We start from the raw sequence: 19,702 nt of genomic DNA, 5'->3' as shown, positions 1-19,702 counted from the left end.
AGAAATCCGCCTGTCTCTGCCTCCCAAGTGCTGGGATTAAAGGCATGAGCCACCACCGCCCGGCTTGACAAGGTCTTATATATCTCACTGGCCCAGAACTCACTTTCAACTCAAGGCAATCCTTCTGTCATAGCCTCCCATGTGCTAGGGTTACAAGCACAAGCCCCATGCCCAACCACTTCTTTTCAGCATAGCACTGGAGAGCCTACCCTTCACAACTACTCAGGGAGAAAAAATATAGTGTATCCCAATAGGAAAGGGAGAAATGAAATTTCTGTATGCTGATGTCATGATCTTACACTGAGAAATTCTTAACTCAGAAAACTATTAGAACCAACAAATTCAGTAAACTTGCAGGATTAAAATATAGCATTTAAAAATCTGAAGCAGTTCTTTCTCTTTGCTTCCTGGCTTCTGGCCAATGTTTTATCTCACCTAAAGCTCATAGCAACAGGGCCAAGCAGCCAAGGACAAAAACCTCCAGATCTCAAAAATAAACATCCTAATAAAACAATTTTGGTTCTACAAATAAATAATGAGCCACCCAGAAAGAAATAAAATAATCTCATATACAACAGAAACATGAAATTTTAAATATTTAGGCATTTTTACCTAAGAATGTAAACTAGTACTGCTATTATGGAAAATGATATGAAGGCCATCCCTGTTGGCACGTAACTGTAATTCCAGCAATCAGGAGGCAGAAATAGGAGGATCACCCTAAGCTTGAGGATAGCTTAAACTCACACAGTAAGTCCTAGGCCACTATGCTACGTAATAGCCAAGCTACAGGGCTATCTTTGTTAGGGATAGTATTGTTGTCATGAAACACCATAAACAAAAGCAATTTGGGGAGGAAAGGGTTTAATTGATTTATATATCCTGAGGGAAGCCAACACAGGAATTCAAACAGGACAGGAACTTGGAGGCAGCAGCTGATAGAGAAGTTATGGAGGAGTGTTGCTTGTGGGCTTGCTCAGACTGCTTTCTTATAGACCCCAGGACCACCAGCCCAGGGACAGCACCACCCACAATGAGCTAGCCCTTCTCTCATCAATCAATAATTGAGGAAATGCCTTACAGGCTTACGTACAGCTCAATCTTATGAAGGCATTTTCTTAACTGAGGTCCCTTCCTCTCAGATAACTTTCGTTTTGTCAGGTTGACATAAAACTAGCCAGCACAAAGACTCAGTCTCAAACTACAACAACAACAATAACAACAAAACAATAAAATGATATAAAGATTCTCTAAAAAACAAAAACAAAACAATTAAGAGAATGTGGCCTAGTAGCCCCACTCCCAGGTATATATGAAAATTAGTGAAATGGCAAGGTCAAAAGGATATATGAATTCCTCTGTTCATTGCAGCTTCACAATAATCAAGACATGGAACCAAATTTAAATGCTCATCAACAAATGGATAAAGAAACTATAGACTGACTTGGTTTGAATCTGAAATGTCATTCTCTCCACCCTGATCCTCATACCCAGCACCCATCTGCTTCAGCTCAGTTTTAAATGCTAGGTACCTAGTAGTGGCACTATATGGGGGTGTCTGGAAACTTTGGGAACTGGGGTCTGCCTGGCAGAAGTAGGTTACTAAGAAGTCCTTTGCAGGTTAGATATAGCCCCTAGTTTCTGTCTCACTCTCTGCAACCTCTTTATTCTGATGTGCTCTGCCATGTCTTCTCTGCCTTATGGATTGAAATGTCTTATAGAGTCAAAATAAACGTGTCATCCATAGGTCAGGTATCCTGGTCACAGTGACACCAAACTAATACAACACAGCACTATACTTCACTCAGCCTAAAAGGGGTGGAAGTTCTGTCACTCGTAACAATATGGATGAATCTAGAAAACATAATAATCAGTGGAACAAGGCAGACATGGAAAACAGATGACACATGAACCACCTACATGTGCATCCTAATGAAGCTAACATCACAGAAGTAGAGAACAATGGCTTACAGAAGATGCCAGGTAGGAGAGACTTTTGAAAGGGATAAATGGAGTACTGTTGACCAAGGGGTAGTGAGTATCACAGAGTCAGGAGGACTCAGTTTTGAAATGTATTGCACAGTTGGGTAATAAGTCAATAATAACATATACTTCAAAATAACACACAGTGGGTCTAAAGGCACAGTCCAGAGGCAGAGGATTTGTTTGGCATATGCACAGCCTGGGGTTCAATCCTCAGCACTGTAACAATGTTAAAAAGCCAGGCAACAAAAATGAAGAATACACTAACTGACCTAACAGATCACAACCACATTTTATCCTGGAAATGTAATTATGGTCTGTCAATCAGAAAATAAATGCATGCCAAGTACATGGGAAAGCATTTCATTTGAGACTCTGTAATTACATATATATGTGTGCGTGTGTGTGTGCGTGTGCATGTGTGTGTGTGTGTATGTGTAAAATAAAATGTCAGGCTAAAATCAAAATACAGCAGGGTAATTTGGATGTGTCCTGAAAGAAGTTATGATGAAGAAGGGGTTGTGGTCCCTACAGGTAAGATTCTGCCAGGAAGGTAGAAACATACTGCATCCCTGACAAAGAGAACTATGTTCTGACATGTGGTAACAGAACTGTGATTACTTACAGGAAGTAGACAATAGCTGCATCCATTTCAAAATCATGTAGGAAATGGAGAAGCTGCCTTCCTAGGATAGCCCATGCCAGAAATACAGCCCCAATGAGACAGTGATCTTCTGCTCACACGGTCATCTTCCTAGAGCCAGGGACACCAAAAACCTATACTATGTATGTATTATCCAACAATGTCACCCCAGCTGGACAAAGTGACACATCCTCCTCTCCTGTAACAACTGCCAGGTTGTGTATACAGAGAAAGTGGGGTTGATGCCCAAAATATGAACATTTCATTTTACATATTTCTATTGTATTTTAAAACAATAAGCCCATATTCTAGGTACTTAGATATGTGCAAGTATTCTCTAAATTTTGTTAGAAGGTATGTTTAAGGCTCATGCAGTGAAACTTATGTCAGAGGTTTTTCCATTTTTAAGGATGAGCGTGATTTTGTATGCACATGGTGTGTGTGTACAAATGTGTGTTGTGTATGCCCTGAGCACATACGGAAGTCAGAAGACACTGGGTTTTTCTCTACTGCTATTCACTTTATATTCTGAGACAGGTCTCCCACTAAATATGAACTCTGCTGTTTTGGCTAGGCTGTCAGGTTGAGCTCCTGGGATTTGCTTGTCTCTTACCATCCTTACCCCATACCAGGATTATAGGCACGAGTGGCCATGCCCAGCTATTAGCGGGTGCTAGGAATTCAAACTCATATCCTCTTATTTGTACAGCAAGCACTTTTACCCACTGAGCCATCTCCTTAGCCACAAGGTTAAATAATATTCTAATATGTGTATATAACATATTATTTATCTCTCCATCCACCAATGAGCATTTACATTGCTTCACCCTCTGGCTACTACAAATCACATATGAATGTGATGGTGCACATATCTGTTTATGCCTCTACCTCCCATTCTCAAGTACACACCCAGAAGCAGGACTGCAAGATTATATGGTAATTCTATTCATGCCCCACCTCTGAACCTCTTCCTTAACTCTTGCCCCCAGTCAAAACATGCTCATCATCTGTCTTTTTCTGCAAGCAGCTGCTGTCAGAAAGCTATTCTTGTCAAGTATCTAATCACAACAATATATTAATAGCTGGCATAGGGTAACATCACCCACCTGGGGACAGCTATATTTTATAAGCGAACACCTTAAGGAAAAAACCCTTCAGAGCAGTCTTAGGCTGATACAAAGCTCTAGGGCCAAGACCGAATGGAATGGAGTGAGTGCATGGAATGAAAGGTGAATCTGAAAGGCAAATGGTGCTTGGAAACTCTGGCTATACACCTTGCTTGTTTCCCACTCCTAGAATGGAGACTTCCCTTTGCTTCCTTCTCGGATTCGATAAATCTCCCAACATAAACGTTCCACCACAATCACTGATCTCAAGGAGCTAGCCTGGTTAGTCCCAAGTGAACCTTTGTGTTGCAGCAGCATCATGTTTCCCTCCTGAGCTCTCAGTGTCCTTCACTAATGGCCTCGCAGTCTTGCCAGGCTCCCCTCCCTTAAGCTTGCTTAGTCTTCACTAAGGTCTTTTCACTCTGCATTCAGATTCACGTTTCATTCCATGCACTCATTCCATTCCATTTCCTCAGGCCCTATGGCCACCATCTTTGGCATCAGAGTTCCCTGAGCCTACAGTTTGTGTTCACAATAGCCCAGAGTTAGTTCTCCATACCCACAGTGTGAGGTTAAATCCCTTACCTAACTTTGAGAACTCTGACTTCAACCTTCCTTTCCAGCCCCACCTTCCAACTTTTTCCTTAGCGCACTCTTGTCAAACTGTCTCCTGAACACAGCCTGAAATATTTCAGCTGTCTCTGTGCAGTTATTCCTTCCACTCGGATTCCTCCCTCAATCTCCCCAAAATATCTCGACTCAACTCCCACTGCCCTTTATCTGTACTGTCACTACAACATGCTTCGCTTTAAACTTGTCTTTAAAAGTCAGTCTTTCAAACAGCTGTAAAAACAATATTCTGCAACTCACTGTCCATCCTTTCCAGACACCTCTACACCCCCTGCTCAGAATCCCAAACTCTTAGGTCTTCCTTTAGTGTTGCAAACACTGTTCTCTGACCCCAGGGCCTTTACACAAGCAGTCCTCTCAGTTTGGAGTAAGAACCACCCCCCCCCACACACACACACATACACACACTCACCCTCATATCCTGCTTCAGACTTCATCAGGGCCTGAAAGACACCTCTCCCTGATTCTCTACACTCCCCTTTACAGCCCTCTGGAATCTAGCACTTTGCAATTATAAACATATATTGATTTGATCAAGCTTATTGGTTTTTGACTAAATTTATTCAAAATGTTTGCTTTCTATTTGATTCCTAAAATAATTGTGCTTATACCTTTCAGAATTTTAATTGAAATTTAAAAAGGAGGGTGGGGAGAGACAGCAAGATGGCTCCATGTGCAAAGGCGCCTACCAACACAGTGATGACCTGATTCCTTCCCTAGGATCCACATAACAGGAGTACTGACTGACTCCCAAAAGTTGTCCTTTGACCTTCACATATCTGTTGTGGCATGTATGTTCCCCCAACACATGCACAGCAAGTAAATATATAAAAAAGTAAATGTAATACTTCTTTTTGTTATTATTTAAGGAAAGAAGACTGAACAGATGGCTCAGCACTTGAGAGCACTTGCTGCTCTTGAAGAGGACCTGGATTTGGTCCTCGCCACCTACATGGAAGCTTATAATTGCCTTAACTCTAGTTCCAGGGAATCAGATACCCTCTTCTGACCTCCATGGCATCAGGCATACCATGGTGTACACACATATATACAGGCAGGCAAAACATTCATGCATATAACAAATAGGTAAATAAATAAATAAGTAAATAGAATCTTTCTTTTAAAAAGAAAAGTAAAGGAAGGAATGTAGGAGGGGAGTAAGGAAGAAAGACTGAATTTTGCTTTTCAGCTCATGTGCATGAAAAGACCAAGTAGGGACTCATGAAACCTAAACAGCCTGATCCATCTCTCCCCACTCCTCACCTAGTTCTTTTCTACTTATCTATTCATTCACTCATTCATTCACTCATTTGAGGGTGTTTCTCTGTAGTCCTGGCTGTGCTCGAACTCACAGAGATCTTCCTGCCTCTGCCTCTTGAGTGCTGGGATTAAAGGTATGCACCACATGGGTCTGAATATAATTATCTTCAAAACAAAAAATATGAAAGACCCTGGATAGTAGTACTGCACGGCTTTAATTCCAGCATCAAAATTTTAAGGAGGTAGAAGTAGGTGGATCTCTGTGATTTTGAGGACAGCCTGGTTGACAAAGTGAGGTCCGGGACAGGCAAGGGCTGTTACACAGAGAAACCCTGTCTTTAAAAAAGCAAAGCAGGGCTGGTGAGATGGCTCAGTGGGGAAGAGCACCGACTGCTCTTCGGAAGGTCATGAGTTCAAATCCCAGCAACCACATGGTGGCTCACAACCACCCGTAATGAGATCTGATGCCCTCTTCTGGTGCGTCTGAAGACAGCTACAGTGTATTTACATATAATAAATAAATAAATCTTAAAAAAAAAAAGCAAAACAAAACAAATAATATGAAAGAAAATTAAAACATTAGTCTGAAAAATCCAACAAATGACTAAAATCACTTGCTTTCAGAATACAAAAGAACTGAAAGGTTCAAGTTCCCAAATGGAAACAACCATCCAGGAATAGGTACAGAACTCTTCCCCTTAGAAATCCACAGGAGAACAGATGCAATGGAATCTTAGATTGCCAGAAGGAATACAGGAACTAGGTGAGGACACACGTCTAAGGACACCAGATAGGAAATGGATTTTTAGGCTAATGGCAGATACTTACTAATCTATCTGGCTATTTACTCTAGTTTGGCTGCCTTACATTTTACCATAATAAAGAACATGTGTGATCTACTTACACTTATTTACATACTTGCACAAATACCATTTACCCTCAGAGCGCATGCTATACGTACAGCCAATAACCTTGCCTGCCTATGAAAATGGCATTCCTAGTATCCTCCTGCTGGCAGAGTGCCATGTCAAGCTTCAATATGCCACAATTTATTGATTCAATCCCTCACTGAAGAAAAACAAAATGCTATCAGTTTCACTATTAGCAATATCTTTCCAGTGTTGGCTTTAAGTATCTGCATTTTACTAAGTGGGTAAATTTTTCTGATGTTTACAAATATGTACAATTATAAAATGAATACAAAACAAATGAAACATCAAAAAGTTCAAAGTCTGGGCTGGTGAGATGGCTCAGTGGGTAAGAACACCGTCTGCTCTTCCAAAGGTCATGAGTTCAAATCCCAGCACCCACATAGTGGCTCACAACCACCCATAATGAAATCTGATGCCCTCTTCTGGTGCGTCTAAAGACAGCTACAGTGTACTCATTTATAATAATAAATAAATCTTTAAAAAAATTCAAAGTCAAACATTAATGACAAAAATTTTATGTGATGAGATGTTTCACTTAAAGTACTCCTTTAAGTGAGGGTGATATTGTGGGCAAACACTGAAGAGCCATGAGTCTACATAAGCTCTTGTATGTTGTACTACACTTTTTCTCTATTATGACTACTGAAAATTCTTGCATTCAATGGTAATTATTTGGCAAGGTCATTTACACAGTAGGTTTGACTCCACTTTTTTCTTTTTAATTGTTATTGTTTTAAAACAGGATCTTACTATGTAGCCCTGGCTGTCCTGGAACTAAGGTATGTAGACCAGGTCACCTACAACTCACTGATATCCACCTGTCTCTGCCTCCTAAGTGCAGAGATTAAAGGTGTGCACCATCTGGGCTGGAGAGATGGCTCAGTGGTTAAGAGCACTGACTGCTCTTCCAAAGGTCCTGAGTTCAAATCCCAGCAACCATATGGTGGCTCACAACCATCAGTAAAGAGATCTGACATCCTCTTCTGGTGTATCTGAAGACAGCTACAGTATATATTACATATAATAAATAAATAAATAAATTTTTTAAAAAAAGGTATGCACCATCGTGCCTGGCTGGGACTTTGCTCTCTCCATGTTACACTGCCATGATTAAATTTGGTACCAAGTCAAAAATGCAAATAAAGAAGTTAAAGTCTCATGAAAGTAAATGATTTTAACATGACCCATATGCCAACTTTATAAACAATAATGAAAGATGACTTAAAATTTTGTTAATTCTCAAAGAAAAATCACAAGAAGAATATATTTTCTGACTCCTCTGGAAAATCTGCCAGAATGAAAATGGCTGGCCTTACTAGGAGTGGTGGCCCATGTCTTTGATTCTAGCACTGGAATGCAGAGGCAGACGAATCTCTGTGAGTTCAAGGCCAGCCTGGTCTACATAATCATTCCAGGACAGAACAGGACAGGCCAGGACAGGGAGAGGATAGGATAGGATAGAGGAGAGGAGAGAGGGTAGGATAGGGGAGGAGAGAGTGGAGAGGAGAGGGGATAGGATAGGGGAGGAGAGAGTGGAGAGGAGAGGGGATAGGATAGGGGAGGAGAGAGTGGAGAGGAGAGGGGATAGGATAGGGGAGGAGAGAGTGGAGAGGAGAGGGGATAGGATAGGGGAGGAGAGAGGGGAGAGGAGATGGGATAGGATAGGGGAGGAGAGAGTGGAGAAGAGGGGGGATAGGATAAGGAGGAAGAGGAGAGGGGGGAGGAGAGAGAGGAGGGGATAGAAGGAAGGAAAAAGAAGAGAAGAGAAAAAGAAAAGGAAAGGAAAAGAAAGAAGAGAAGAGAAAGAAGTTGGCTGTGAATTCACTGACTAGTCTTTATCTCAAATTCTGAGATTACAGACACTGTGGCAACTTGTCCAACTAACAATTCCTATAAATACTTTCATGCTTGAGAGCATGCTTTAATATGAAAGAAGGTATATATTTAAATTCTAATATAGCCAAATGACTTCCACAATTTTTGGATCAATTATTAATTACATTGAAATGAGTAAACACTAACTCCAAGTCATTTCTGTTGATTTAGAGTTGGAAAGTCATATTTCATATGAATCTACTTTAGGTTGTTATAAAGGTATATGATGGATGTTGGAGGCTAACTTTTAGGAGTCAGTTGTCTCCTTCCACCTTGTGGGTCCTAGGGATCAAATCTGGGTTGTCAGGCTTGGCAGCAAGCATCTTAGTCTGCTGAGAGCCATCTCACAGAAACCTATACCCTTGGACAGAAATGTGATTATCTCATTTCAAAGCATATTTGGGAGCTAGGATGTAGGTCTGTTGATGTGGTACTTGCTGAGGATGCACAAAACCCTGGTTCAATTCCCAGCTTCACATAAAACCAGGCGCAGAGACATGTTTTGTGTGACCTTAGTACTTAAGGAAAAGCAGAGACAGGAGGAACAGAGGTACAAAGTCATCTTCTATATAAGGAGTTCAAGGCCAGCTTGGGTTACATGAGCTCCTGTAACCAACAGCACAGCTTGAACTTCTTATTGGGATTGAGAATCTTTTTATATATCTATTTCCTCTCCTTTGTCTTGATCTAATTTTTAAAATGGTTTTCAAAAGGCTTCTGATTACACTATTAGCTTTTGGCTTATTATAATTGCTTAGTCACTTTTTCTTTTGGCTTTGTAGGGAATAATTTGGAACTTGTTCAGAAACTTTAAACACTTTGTGCTGCATTTATCAACCTATTCTTTTATAAGATTTTATATTTTATATTTGACTCTGAAAACATTTTTTTCATTTTATCTTCTTATAAATATTAAATATATTTTCTTCTAATGCTTTTGTGAATTTATTTTTTTATCTTCAATATTTGCTCCATTCAGAAATTATTTTAGCAAAACATATAGATTCCTAAAGCAGATTTAAATGCAGAATATAGTTTCCTAATTTTCTAACTCAAAATTCAAAGTAAAAAGTTATATGCTATTTCTGAGTATGAGAGTCTCTTAGCTACCTAAATATTAGAATTTCTAGGATGACAACACTTTATGTGCACAGTAGGCAAAATACACTTAAAAACCAAAAGCAAATATACTGAACTGAATAAAAAAAAAAGAGAGAGAGATAGTCAAGGAGGAGGCAGGAAAATCATGAGTTCCAGGCCAGTATAAGGTACACAAGACCCTGTCTCAAAAACAACCATCATTGAGACTGGAGAAATGGCTCAGCAGTTAAGAGCACTGATTGCTCTTTCAAATTCAATTCCCAGCAACCATATGGTGACTCACAACCATCTGCAATGGGATCTGATGCCCTCTTCTGGTGTGTCTCAAGATAGCTACAATGTATTCATGTGTGTGTATGTGTGTGTGTGTGTGTGTATAAAATAAATAAATCTTAAAAAACAAAAACAAAACAACCATCATTAACAAGGACTCCCCTCCCCAACTAAGCCTATTGCGATTTGATGTAAGTCAAAGAGACCAAAAAGTACAAAGGTGCTATTCAAGACTTTAGCCTTTAGATAATTCAGGGTATCACACTATTACTGAAAAATCTTACAAATACCTAAAAAATAAGCAGATAATGTATATTAGAAGCAATTACAATAAAAATAGGCAGTGAAGGTGCCTGATCCCACATGACTTATGCAAGCCTCACCTGGAAACAGAGTTAGTATGAACATTTTGACCTAGACACCTGGTAGATAAGGGATCTAAATTAAGATATCATATACTCTGCATGTTCTGAGGGGCTTCCTGAAATTCAGAAGTTCTAAGATCAAAACTGGGAGGTAGGGGGGCTGGAAAGATGGCTCAGTGGTTAAGAGCACTGCTCTTCCAGAGGTCTTGAGTTCAATTCCCAGCAACCACATGGTGGCTCACAATCATCTATAATGGATCTGATGCCCTCTTCTGGTGTGTCTGAAGACAGTAACAATGTACTCACAAAAAGTATTATTATTATTCTTAAAAAAAAAAAAAAAAAAAAAACTGGGAGGTAGGAAAGAGGAAGAAAAAGGAAAGAAACAAAAGGCCATAAAAACTACCTAGAAAAAATTGAACTAATAAATAGAACTGGAGAGATGATTCAGTGGTTAAGAACATCTGCTGCTCTTGCAAAGGATACCATTTGTAACTCTAGCTCCAAGGGAGATCAGACACCCACTTCTGGCCTTTGCCAGCACCCACAGCATGTACGTTTAGACATACAAATAAATAAAAATAAAATAAAAGGGGGCTGGAGCTATGGCTCAGTGTGGTTAAGAGCACCGGCTGCAATTATAGAAGATGTGGGTTTGATGCTCAGTACCCACATAGCACCTAACAGTCGTATAGAATTCCAGTTCCACTGGATATGATGTCCTCTCCTGCAGGTACTCTATACATATATTGCACAAACATATATGCAGGCAAAACACTCATATACAGAAAGGAAAGCTAAATAAAATTTTAAAAAATATATAATAAAAGTCTCTAAAAAGTGAACTAATGAATCAAGAATTTTGCTTCACATTTAATATTCAAAGTACATACGGAAAACTAACACATACTACAGAGAAACAGCCACTAGCATTTGAGCTTGCTTATGGGTGTGCTCTTCACAGGTATTACATGACACTCCTTTCTAAGCTAGAGATAGACACATGGGTTAGGCAGACAAGGTATCTGGCCCTAGCAGGACACAGTGTATACATTAAGAATACAGCAATGCTAGGCATGGTGGCCCACACCTTTAATTCCAGCAGTCAGGAAGCAGAGGCAAATGGATCTTTTTGAATTCCAGGCCAAGTAGGGCTACATATTGAGACTCAAAACAAACAAGACGGGGGATATAGCTCAGTGGTGTAGCACTTGCCTAGCCAAGACAAGGTTCTATGTTCAATTCCTAGCACTGTTTTTTAAGAAACTAACTGAATACATTAATTTCATTAGGAATCAATTACTTAGAAGCCAGAATTTGCAGCACAATCTTTAATCCCAGCACTTGGGAGGCAAAGGCAGGCAGATTTCTGTGAGTTCGGGTCAAATTGGTCTACAAAGTGAGCCGAGGGACAGCCAGAGCAGTTATACAGAGAAACCCTATTAACAAAAAGAGAGAGAGAAAAAAAGAAAGATTTATAGAGTTATGTTGTTGACAGAAGCCTCAGAAAAAGCTTTACTGTGTGTCTAACATCTTAAATGAGACCCAAGGGACAAGGATCAATCATTTCAAGAGATGGGAGCACTGTGCACTTGCAGAGAGATTGTTAAATATAAAGGTTCTAAGATAAGCATAAGCAGATCCAGTTCCAGGGACAGAAAGAGCAGTACAGATGGATGTAGAGAAGGGAGGAGATAAGGAAGAGATGAAGTCAGAGCACACAGGACTTTCAAGGTCAAACAGAATCTGAATTTTAATCAAATGCTAAGAGAAGACATCTAAATAGAATAAAGGCAGATGTTCATTTTATGAAGAGCATTCAAGGGTCGGCTGGACTATAGACTGCAGCTGAACATATACATTCAATATGTCCTAACATCTAAACAAGACTTCTATGTAGATTCATTATTTCAAAACCATTGACAAAAAAGTGATTAACAAAATAATAGTAACAATTATATTCTACATTTGTATAGTACCCTAGTTAGGACAATGTGAAAAGTTAAAAACAAAACAAAACAAAACAAAACAAAACCAGATTTGAGCCTCTTCTTCCTATGCAAGGAAACCAGTTGACAGTACCAATGGCAGCAGCATTACTGGGGGGTGTAAGGTACCTGGGCCTTACCAAGTTGGTTCTTCATGCCCATGAGCACAGAGTTCATGTGTGCTTTGGACGCATAGAGCTTGCTCACAGCTTTCCTTGACCTGATCATCTCCTTGGCCAGAACCACACAGACTTCCTTTTGGCCCTTCTTGGCTGCATCTTTCACAGATCGTTTTACTTTCTCTTCTTCTCTTTGGATATCTAAATTTAGAACAGAATATCAAAAGCCATGGGTAGGGGCTGGAGAGATGTTTTTGCAGTTAAGTACTTGCTGCCCAATCTTGAGACCAGAGTTCAGAAGTCACAACCCACAACAGGGGGCTCACAATGCCTAACTCCAGCTCCAAGGAATAGGACACCCTCTTTGGCCACCAACATACCTATATACATACACACACACACACACACACACACACACACACACACACACACACATACACACACACACATGGGAAGGGCATACCGGGCTTGGTAGCACTCAAACTGTTTTTATTATATTCTAAATGTATCTATAGGTAGAAAATTATCAGAGGATATAGATGAAATAAAAATATTAATATATGGGTATTTAGTACTTCTGAAACAAGACTAACATAGTTTGACAATAAGCAGAAGTATAATCCTATTATATCTTAAAAACCTTTGTAAGCCTGCTCTAACACTGCTTGGTATCTATATATACTAAGAAGCTTTAAAATGCACTGTACATGCCTCTCAGAGCTTATTCTGACCATGAGTATGCAGCTTTCTTACAAGTATAGGAGCATAATCTCTGAACAGTAATTGTTAAAAACCTACAGCTTAAAGAGAACCTGAACACACTAAAGCATTGTATCAGCATCAACTAGAGTATAGATACATCTGTATTATTATATACTTTATAATCAGTAAAAATTTTTAGATTTTAGAAACTGTAGCAAAATACATGTAACACAATTTACCATCTTAACCATTCATAATTCTACGATTAAACAGTGATCTGGACCAGCAGGTCATTCTTCATTGACAGGGTCCTGAGGGGGAGGATTAGGAGATCAGAAGATAAAGATAGAAAGCAGAGAAGAGAAGAAAATTTGTGACCAAGTCTTACACAAGCTATGCCTTATGCCAAATAAGTTTATTAAAAGTATAGCATCTTATATACTATTTTTAGGGGAAAAATTAAACAGTCAGCAGAAGCTATAGTAGAGTGGGACTAGGTCACTAAGAAACTAACCAATGTTGCACATAGGAGCATTACAGAGTGAGTGCACAACGGCCTTAGGGCTGATAACCATACCCTTTTGCAGTGGGGAGAGTTGGTTTCTCAGGATCCGAAAACAAAGCTCCTGCAAGGGACCCCATTTCCCTCCAGTGGAACCCCTGTGATAAACTGGCTGAATAAGTCCAAGGCTGGATCAGGACATGTTACCCAGATGTGGGCCAATCAACCCTCCTTTCTTCAAACTGACCAAGTCTAAATTAGGGGAGGAAACCTCTTGAGAGACTTCAAAAACTCCAACTCTGAAAAAAGACTGGGTTTTTTTGGCTTCCCAAATCCCACCTCAGCTTTGCAGGTCTCTTTCTCTATGTTTCTGCTACATACCCATGTCTGTCCGATGTTATCTGTGGTGTTTGTAATTTCTCCACTGCTACCTGCCACACACCAGGATTTTTTTCTGCATTTTAATTATTTAACTGGCAGAGAAAATGAACCTGATCAAGACCTCTAGATTATAAGATTGTATCAATGTTAGCTAAGGAGATCCACCTTCATTTTAAAGGAGGAAGTACCACAAAAACACATATTTTTATATTTGGAAAAAGAAAGCAACTCCTACACTGGGCACTATTCCGTGGCAACATCCTATTCTACAGCACTGGGGAAGACCTGGGGAGACTTCAAATCATATGCGTGGTTTAAGTATGGTGGCATACACTTATAGTCCTAGCACTCAAGAGACAGAGGAAGGATCATAATTCTAAATCGAATTGGGCTAACTTACTCCCAAAAAAGTTGCTTGGAAAGATCCAGGTGTAGCTGTTTGTATGTTGTGAAAATCAGAAAGGGTGTGTGAAAGAGTCCTACATTCCCCATCTTCAGACTCTGTCCTGAAACCCTGAAATGGTCAAGGAGCACCATTTTCATTGCTGGTTCCTGAAATTGTTAATAAGTACAGAGAGAAACAGGAAATCTAAGATAAGTTGAAAATGGCCAGGACGTAGAATCATGTCAAGATGGTGTTATATTTGACTTTTTAGTATTGTATTAAGTACTTTTCCATGGTTTATTAGACAGCAGGTTTCTTGAAACTATCTTTGGCTCTGATTTAAAGATATACTAATTTATGGAGTGACTCAGAAAGTCGTCTGTACATTTTTATAAGTTCACAAACTAGTATTAGCACTTCCATGAATATTGAGTAAAATTCATCAGTGAAAACATTAGGTCTAAAGATTATATTTTGGTTGAAAGGTTCTTTTTATCATTGATTCAATGATCAAGGACGATTGAGATAAGACTTGAATTAGGGGCAAACATGCAATCTTATTTGGAGGATGTTCCAAACACATGTGAGAAAATGCATATTCTGCTGTTGCTGGAAATTCTGTATATATCTAAATACCTATAGTTGGTTTCTTCCATTGTCCTAATACATTTTTTTACTATTATTGAAATCCTACTAATTCTTTCAATTATTTTTCCCTTTTATACTTTAAGGGTATTTAGTTAGATGGAAAATGTATATGATCAGGTAGATACTAGATTATATTAGAGCTTTTATTAATATAATAAGCTCTTTTTCTCAGGAAAAATTTAATGGTTTACTGTGATGTAAAGTTACACCCATTTTCTTGGTTAAATCTGTGATGCAGTATCTTTTTCTAACTTTGTATTCTCAATCTATTTGTGGTTTTGGGTTTAAACCGAGTTTGCTTTAGACAACATATAGTTCAATAGTGTTCTTTAATGCTTTCTGACAATTTCTTTTGATTAAATAGTTTAGCTCATTTATATTTAAAAGGAATTAAGTACAGACATTGTGATTCATGACTATAATACCAATAAACTAGAGGCTGAGGCAGAAGTCAGACAGGCAAGCATATAGTAAACGTAGCAAGCTGGGCATCTATTTTACTTGGGCTATACATACATTCCTCTCCAACAAAGTACCTAGCAACCCAGAACCCTTATCTGCATCAAGAATAAACCCCTGCTCCAAACAATGAAATAAAACTCATCTCCTTAGCAAACTTTAATAACTCCCCTTTTGTGAACAGCTTCCACTCAAATATATTCCAGGACATAGCTGGGCACTGAAGGCAAGGTCCAGAACTAGTTTTGGGTGCAATAATAGTAAGGCAAACTGTCTTCTTAGTGAACTTTCAGGAAGAAATTTTCATGCCTATGTATATTGGACATGTACATAATTAAAATCAGCTGCAACAGGGAGAGATGGTTCAGCGGTTAAGAGCACTAGCCACTCTTCCAGAGGACCTGGGCTTAATTTCCAGCACTCACATGGCAACTCACAACTGTCTGTAACTCCTTCCAGCACTCACATGGCAACTCACAACTGTCTGTAACTCCTGTTCCAGGGGATCTGACATCCTCACACAGTCATACAAGTGGTCAAATCACCAATGTACATAAAATAAAAATAAATCAATCATTTTAAAAAAAAATCAACTGCAACATAGGTTGTATATGATACCAATGAAGTATTTGTGCTAATATCATACATTTTATTTCTGTATATTACATGCCATATTACTATAAATATTTTTTACTTGCATTTAATTATATCCAAAACGTTTCATTCTTTGTATGTATCTAGGTTTGATTTTCCTTTAGCCCACAATTTCTAAAGATTTTTTTATATTTAGATATATGCATATTTGCCTACTGAGTTTATATGTACTATGTGTGTTCAGGTACCCTTGGAAGTAAGAACAGGGTGTCAGATCGCTGGAATTGGAGTTACTGCCCAGTATAGATGCTGAGAACTAATCCCAGGTCCTCTGCAGGAGCAATAAGTGCTTTTGGTCTCTGAGCCATCTCTGTAGCCCCAGGCCACAGTTTCTTTAACATTTCTTATGCTGGCAAAAGGCTCAGCTTTTATCTTAAAAATATTTAACTTCACTTTAACCTTTGAACAGTATTCTCTCCAGGTATATATATTTTTTTCCCTTTTTTTCCAAGACAGGGTTCTTTGTGCAACTGTGACTGTCCTGGAACTCACTCTACAGACCAGGCTGGCCTCGAACTCAGAAATCTGCCTGCCTCTGTATCTCAAGTCCTGGGATTAAAAGCATGTACCACCACTGCCCAGCTTATATATAGAAATTCAGTATAAAACTTTTTCTTCTACCATATTAAAGATATTCTGGTTTACGCCACTTCTGATAATTAAGTTTTAACCATTCTTATTGTTTTCTGTATTTATTTACTTACAGTGTTGCAGATTGAACTCAGGGCCTCACACAGTTCAGGCCACAGGTGCCCTACCACCGTTTCCTATATCTAAAGGGCCTCTTTTTTAGGCTATCTGTCCTATGCTTCAGTAAACTAAACATATTGTGCCTCAATTAATTGATTCAGCTTTGGGATAATTTTTTTGGCTCTATGGGCTTATTGAAAATAATCAGCTATAATTTCATCTGATCTCTTTACTCTTCTGATACTCAAATTATACACATCAGATCAGTTAATATCATCCACAGGTCACAGTAGCTCTGTTAGTCTTTTTTTGGTAGCATAGTTTGTGTTACTATCTTCAATTTCTTTAATCTCCTTTTTTTTTATATAATGTCTAATCTGTTGTGTTCATTTAGTGAAGTTTTTGCTTTATCTTTAAGGAGTTTCTCTCTCTCTCCCTTTCTCTCTCTCTCTCTCTCTCTCTCTCTCTCTCTCTCTCTCTCTTTCTCTCTTTCTCTTTCTCTCTTGCTTATGACTTTGTTTTAAACTAACATATTTCTGAAATGGAAACTTCTGGTTTCTTTGGAAAATCCCTTGCTTGGATGATGCTTTGCTGGAGCAAACACATGAAGGAGTGTTTTTCTGAAGTAGATACAAGTGAAAGGATGTTTTGCTAAAGCAGACATGTTAAGGAATGTTTTGCTGAAGCAGACACAAGTAAAAGGATAATCTACTAAAGCAAGCATGTGAAAGGATTCATGATGAATAATTCTTCACTAATGACAAACATTTATTGGTTCGCCTTACATGCATTGCACCTCCCTTACCCTGATCTCCAAATCTTCAATTCAATGAGACTACCATGTTCTTTTTGAAATCCCTCCCATGTGCCACATCTCTAACAAAAAGACAGACTATGAAGGGTCTCTTTCTATTTCTTTTCTCATTATTCACAGTCATCTGTCGAGTGTGAAAAGCAGTTGTTTCATAATTGAAGCATTCAAACTTTCATTTACAATTGAAGTAGAAGTGTTAAGACCAAAATTAACACATCTGGGAATAGAATTCTCATCTCTAATTCTTTTTTAAAGTCGTGATAATTGTAATCCTGGGACACTTTTCTGGTATCAATCTTTTCTATTCATAAAGGTATTTTTAAAAATTCCTGTAAGGAAGAAGAGAATAGTAGAACCCCTATACTATAATAGTAGAGGCAAGGGAATATTGGAGGTTAAAGGTTTAAGAAAGGATTGGGCAGATCAGGGAAGTAGAGTGTAGGTAATAAGCCAAAACTAAGGCTCTAAAAACCTTAGGGAAACTCACTACTTTATAAGTTAATTAAAAGTTAATTTCTAAGAAATATAAATGCAGATTAACCTGCATGGATCAACAATACTTCTCCCAGAAGATGGGATTATTAAATAAAAATCTTAGTGCCAAGGCTTATTTGTGGTAACAGGGACACTCCAGAAGCATTATAATAACACAGGCCACTGTCATTACCTTTTGGCTGCCCACCAGATATAAGATCATACTGCTGAGGCAGGACATATTTTGAGTACGAGACATAGAAGAATCAAGCTAGAACTGACCTAAAATCTTCCTCCTACTGGCTAGTTTCACAGTGCTGGAAAGTGCTATGCAAGCCACTGTGGGGTGGGAAGGAAGCCATCAATATTATTATTCAGCAGCAAACCTTACATACTACAATATCAATCTGCCAGAGAAGACATACTCACTAGTTTAATAATGGCACAAGGATACTAGGGTAGCCAACAGCTTTTCAGTTGGATTTGTCATCTGATCCATAGAAAGGAATTCATATCTGGTACTTTACACCTGGGTAAAAGGCAATAGCTTAGGATGTCTAAGCCCTATAGGGTAATCAACTACTGATGGCTTACTAAATGGTCATGTTGATAGATTAGTGATACTCTACCATGATTAATAATAGACAGTGAATTCTACTGTGCTCCTAACCTGGGAATCAAAACTGGTCAAAATGCTGAAAACAAACGACTACTAAGTGTTCAACCCTAAATGGCAGCTAAACCAACATCCTATCCAAAGCTCAGAGACCATCTCAGAAGAAGAGATAGAAAGAATATATGTATGTGGAGGACTGCTGTGAAATATTGTCTTCTGCACATGACATAGTCATAGTCAGAACTCACTACAGCTATGGATGCCTACATAGACCTGTACAGATCAAGCCAACAAAACCAGTCAGCATTCCAACAAACAGTACTGAGTGGACTCCATGGGTTACAGGGGATGGGTTAAAATATGGATATGAATATGAAGTGGAGGAAGATGACATGAACTTCCTCAGAGGAATGGGAAGGGGGCCTGGGGCTGGGTATAATCAAGATACATTGCTTATATGTATGAAGTTGTCAAAAATAAATAAAACTTAAAAAAAAAAACTTAGTTTAAGCATGACCATTTCTTGGTCACTCACCTTAATTTCAAATGGTACTAAAAAAAATGTAACTTTTATTTAGAAATATACTGCTACCAATTTAAAGTTACGTTAAAATATGCAGAGAGTAGAGATAAACAGAATTGCACTGTATTCTTAAACACAACTTATTTAATATGCAAGCATGAAGAGCTTTCTTTTGTTTCTTTACAATTATTCACAATGTGTCAATCATTATCTTTTTATTCTGAGTATAGAATAAGAAAACAAAATAACGAGAACATCAACACATAATTAGTATGGGAACAAATTGTGTCTTATAATATAGAGGTGAGTTTACTTTTATGTATTGAAATTAAATAGAGCATTAAGAGTATAGAATAGAAAACATAAAATAGTAATTTACCTCTTATTTGCCTGTCAACAACTCTCATTTCCTTTCTGATCTTCAGTGACCATTCATTAACCTGGGGAAATTTTAAATAGGGAATTATCAGAGAAGCAAACATTTCTAGTCAATTTTGCACATTCTTAAAAATTCTATATTACTGGGCAGTGGTAGCGCACGCCTTTAATCCCAGCACTTGGGAAGCAGAGGCAGGCGGA

The 19,702-nt window shown here is 38.6% G+C and overlaps 1 protein-coding gene across 5 annotated transcripts in view; it reads right to left on the bottom strand.

Moving 5' to 3' along the window:
• Chmp3 (charged multivesicular body protein 3) overlaps nucleotides 1-19,702 on the bottom strand; it is a 91,825-nt gene that overhangs the window by 18,658 nt on the left and 53,465 nt on the right. For all 5 annotated transcript variants that reach the window (XM_031382132.1, XM_031382129.1, XM_031382128.1 and 2 more), the window contains 2 exons: nucleotides 19,503-19,563; nucleotides 12,297-12,476 (listed from right to left, as the gene is read on the bottom strand). In XM_031382132.1, the coding sequence (XP_031237992.1) occupies nucleotides 12,297-12,476; nucleotides 19,503-19,563 (241 nt within the window). The remainder of the gene's footprint in view (nucleotides 1-12,296; nucleotides 12,477-19,502; nucleotides 19,564-19,702) is intronic.

This window comes from Mastomys coucha, unplaced genomic scaffold (assembly GCF_008632895.1).
Source record: "Mastomys coucha isolate ucsf_1 unplaced genomic scaffold, UCSF_Mcou_1 pScaffold20, whole genome shotgun sequence".
Classification (NCBI taxonomy): Eukaryota; Metazoa; Chordata; class Mammalia; order Rodentia; family Muridae; genus Mastomys; species Mastomys coucha.
This window is presented reverse-complemented; position numbering and strand designations above follow the sequence as displayed.